Below are 5055 nucleotides of genomic sequence, written 5' to 3' on the forward strand. Positions count from 1 at the left end.
CTAGATTTAGCATTCATCTACAGCTACGGTAAACTGTTGTGTTTAAATAGCGGTTAACCTTTCCTTTTCCTTACGTACTCAGGGCATGCAATACCAATCAGATAACAACTGAAGCTAGACTCCATGTTACACTTACTAAAATGGGATTCCTAGGTTGATATAAACTACCTTTTTCTGGGGAGTATATACTACGAGTTGGACTACTGGTTTAGATCTTGAAGGTCTTTGTTTACCGGATCCAAGTTCTCTTGTGCTTTTCATGACCATCATGTTAAGTGCATTAAGTATAGTGGTATCCAGCGTATATTTGAAAAACCAACATTTGTATACAAGCTGTACGAATATCATGACATTCACTTTGGTAGTCGCCTTCTTAATGTTAGTCTGTACGGAATACACGGATCGGATTCTTGTTGGCCTGGCACCTGTTTAGTAACTGGATGAACGCTTTTTACGCCTGGTATGCATGGATAATACTCGACTCTTCTATAGTTTAACCGCTACTGCTGGGACTGTATATTATGTACTTACGGTAGTACTATCAAGCCTCTTCTTCCAAATAGATTTCATGGAAAACCTAAAATTCGCATGTTTGATTGACATTTAGCCGCTAATATACAATCATCCAAGATATATTTATCTATCGCAGGTTCGGTCTAATGTCCCGTTATACTATATAGATCATGGCTTCTGGTACTTTGAGATCATGCTAACGGCGAGAAGGGAAGTGTGTTTCAAAGAAAAGGGATGTTTAGCCGGAAGTTAGCGTCTAAAATATATAACCGATAGTCTCAACTTAGATGCACAGATGGACATAATTAATCCTTGTACGGTTTGTACCTACTTGACTCCTCAGTTTAAGCAGAACTGTAGTTTCTCGGGACTAAAGTCAGCATAATCAATAAAAAGGTTTGTTCAGCCACTGGTTCACCATCAACTACCTTGTTTCGACTTCGTACCGACTGTGTTATTGTAGCACATATCAATCCCTTAAATAGGGATATTATTCCCAAACAACCGGATCGTGTTGGCTAGGTGAACTAATCACGTTTCATAAATACAATCAGTGAAAGCTCTTTTGATTTCCATGAACGGAGTTACATATTAGATTCTCTTCGCTCCCATGGTATTTAGTAAGTTAACATTGAAACGTATCCAGTGTAAAGTTTGAACGTAATCCAGCTTTACCTTCTATGTTGTTATGTTAACCAAATAAGTTTCATCGTTGTTGATATTTCATTGACATGTTGATAACATAAATACTAACAAACCACCGGTTTTGGATGGGATTACTTTTAACACCGCATAATATGCTAAAAAGTACCATTCAGGTACGATATGAAGCGGAGTTACAAACCGGTTCACTGGTATGGAGTTATCTGGGTGCGATAATTCGACATAGCTGTGATGTTAAGGAGCATAGGAGATGCTACACGCCTTAATTGGTACTGCATTGATATAATTATCGTACAAGCACTCAGCTAGTTATTGAGAGACACTCACGAGCCCAAAACCATAACTTCGTAATCTCAATGGTTTGTGATAGAACCATAACACAATGATCTTTACACAGTTCAACCCTGTATTATAAAATCCAGTAGACTCATGTCCTTGTCGTTTATATAAATCTATTAATGCTTGTCAAGTTCCTTGTATCTAGTTAGCTCACTGCGTACTTAGGATCAGACCAAAAGAGTTCACTAATGGTACTAGAAAATAGGAGATCGCGTTAGTTCTTGGGAAAACGACTTCCGAACCACCAATATATATGGTACAAAGAAGTTACCATATCCTCCGTACAAAGCAGGCATTAAGAACATAAAGATCATAGCTAGGCCATGTATCGTTATTATCACATTATAAGTAGCTATCGTCTCTGTACAAATGATCCGCGATCCAGAACTGTATAACTCAAATCGAATAAACAAAGACATTATAGTTCCTAGAATACTGAAGATGACTCCGGTTATGAGATACAGACAACCAAGTTCTTTATGATTGCAGTACACCACCACCCCACTGGACTGCTTAAGACAGCTAAAAGTGTTGGATTTCAATATCACGGTAATCATGTTTTGGAAGCTGTAGTCATTATAACTATTGATTTAGTATAAGCATAGAACCAATCCGGTAGTAAGATATACGATAGTAGCTAATCTACCATATAAGATATAAGTCGCTTGTGGAATAGCACTACCAATAATAATCAAGAAGATCATACTGTATACCCAAATAATTACCCATCCACTGACTACATTTCGAGTCATAAAATGTTGTCGTATCAACATTCGAGTATTCAAAGCTCGAATTTCAGATAAAAGAGCTAAGTTAATGAGAGAGGACATAAATACTAACAAACCGGTTTTGGATGGGATTACTTTTAACACCGCATAATATGCTAAAAAGTACCATTCAGGTACGATATGAAGCGGAGTTACAAACCGGTTCACTGGTATGGAGTTATCTGGGTGCGATAATTCAATCAAACCAAAAGCCGTTTGTAAGAAAATTAAACCAATTAGATAGGATAGACATTTAGCATCGGTCATTAACATATGAGGATAGAAGGCTACTTTAAGTGCGGAATCAATACCTGCAGGGTTACTAGAACCATTTAAATGTAAATAGAAGATGTGTAATACAATTAGAATGCAACCTACAAAAGGTAATATAAAGTGCAATACAAAGAATCGTTTTAATGTTACATCAGATACATAGTATCCACCGAGTAACCAAGGTACTAAATATGGTATTGGAGAAAGGAGATTAGTAATGACTGTAGCACCCCAGAAACTCATCTGTCCCCATGGTAGTACATAACCGAGGAAAGCAGTGGCTATAGTAAGTAGATATAAAACTAAACCAGACATCCAAGCAGTAGTTAAATAACTATAGCTGGAGTTATACATACCTCGAGACATGTGTATTAAGATACACAAGAAGACGAAAGAAGCAGTTGTTGCATGCAACATCCTAAATTCCCATCCTGCTGCTACCTCTCTAACTAGATGTTGAACACTAGCAAATGCACAAGATGCTTCAGAAGTATATCGGAACGCTAAAGTGATACCTGTAATTATTTGGGTATACAGTATGATCTTCTTGATTATTATTGGTAGTGCTATTCCACAAGCGACTTATATCTTATATGGTAGATTAGCTACTATCGTATATCTTACTACCGGATTGGTTCTATGCTTATACTAAATCAATAGTTATAATGACTACAGCTTCCAAGCAAACATGATTACCGTGATATTGAAATCCAACACTTTTAGCTGTCTTAAGCAGTCCAGTGGGGTGGTGGTGTACTGCAATCATAAAGAACTTGGTTGTCTGTATCTCATAACCGGAGTCATCTTCAGTATTCTAGGAACTATAATGTCTTTGTTTATTCGATTTGAGTTATACAGTTCTGGATCGCGGATCATTTGTACAGAGACGATAGCTACTTATAATGTGATAATAACGATACATGGCCTAGCTATGATCTTTATGTTCTTAATGCCTGCTTTGTACGGAGGATATGGTAACTTCTTTGTACCAATATATATTGGTGGTTCGGAAGTCGTTTTCCCAAGAACTAACGCGATCTCCTATTTTCTAGTACCATTAGGTTCTGTGTTGTTAACTCAAAGTATTTGTTCCGAGTTTGGTAGTGGTCTTGGTTGGACAATGTATCCTCCACTAAGTACTAGCTTGATGGTGTTAAATCCAGAGGCAACTGATTGGATTATCGGAGGTCTTGCAGTACTAGGAATTAGTAGTATTTTAAGTTCTATTAACTTCCTTGGTACTTGCGTCTTCATGGGTTCTAATGCTGGTGCTAAGAACTATATTCTATATATCTGGGCTATCATATTTACTGCCCTTATGTTAGTCTTCACTCTACCTATTCTTACTGGTGGATTAGTTATGATCCTTCTTGATCTACACGTAAACACTGAATTTTATGATTCTATGTATTCTGGTGATAGTGTACTTTATCAACATCTATTCTGGTTCTTCGGACATCCAGAGGTATACATTCTAATTTTACCTGCTTTTGGTGTAGTCTCGCAGACATTATCTATGTATGCTGCTAGATCTGTCTTCGGTGGACAATCTATGATCTTAGCTATGGGTTGTATTTCTATTCTAGGTTCCTTAGTATGGGCACATCATATGATGACAGTCGGTCTAGAGGTAGATACCAGAGCTTATTTCTCTGCTATGACTATTATGATTGCAATTCCTACCGGTACTAAGATTTTCAACTGGTTAGGTACCTATATGGCTAGCCATACAACTACAAGAACTGTAGATCTATGGGCTGCTCTTAGTTTTATCCTATTGTTTACTCTAGGTGGTACTACAGGTGTAGTTATGGGTAACGCTGGTATGGATATTGCCCTACATGATACATACTATATTGTAGCTCATTTCCATTTCGTATTATCTCTTGGTGCAGTACTAGCTACTATATGTGGCTTTATCTTCTATAGCAGAGATATGTTCGGAGATACTGTAAATCTATTCCATGTAAATACCGGTGCTTCTCCATATTTAAGCATCTGGTTTGTAGTCTTCTTAGGTAGTATCTTATTAATTTTCATCCCTATGCATATACTTGGTTTCAACGTTATGCCAAGAAGGATACCAGATTACCCTGATTATCTTTGTTATATTAATACATGGTGTTCAATTGGTTCTATATCCACAATAGTTATCATCTTAACTATGCTCTGCTAATGCACTTAACATGATGGTCATGAAAAGCACAAGAGAACTTGGATCCGGTAAACAAAGACCTTCAAGATCTAAACCAGTAGTCCAACTCGTAGTATATACTCCCCAGAAAAAGGTAGTTTATATCAACCTAGGAATCCCATTTTAGTAAGTGTAACATGGAGTCTAGCTTCAGTTGTTATCTGATTGGTATTGCATGCCTGGTGACTTAGAATATGATTCTTATTAATGGGAGCACAGTTCCCTGGGTATCCAATCCAGTGCTCTGCCTTGGGCATTGAAACTAACCCACAGTTCAACCCTGTATTATAAAATCCAGTAGACTCA

The 5055-nt window shown here is 37.3% G+C and overlaps 1 protein-coding gene across 1 annotated transcript; it reads right to left on the reverse strand.

The window, feature by feature from the left end:
* Positions 1–1236: 1236 nt before the first annotated feature.
* BESB_042030 (cytochrome b) lies at positions 1237–3321 on the reverse strand (the record flags this gene model as incomplete). The annotated part of the gene is made up of 4 exons (XM_029362711.1): positions 1237–1402; positions 1801–1876; positions 2162–3070; positions 3252–3321. The coding sequence occupies 4 exons, from the start codon at positions 3319–3321 to the stop codon at positions 1237–1239; spliced, it is 1221 nt and encodes a 406-aa protein (XP_029214644.1).
* Positions 3322–5055: the final 1734 nt, after the last annotated feature.

This window comes from Besnoitia besnoiti (assembly GCF_002563875.1).
Source record: "Besnoitia besnoiti strain Bb-Ger1 chromosome Unknown contig00206, whole genome shotgun sequence".
Classification (NCBI taxonomy): domain Eukaryota; phylum Apicomplexa; class Conoidasida; order Eucoccidiorida; family Sarcocystidae; genus Besnoitia; species Besnoitia besnoiti.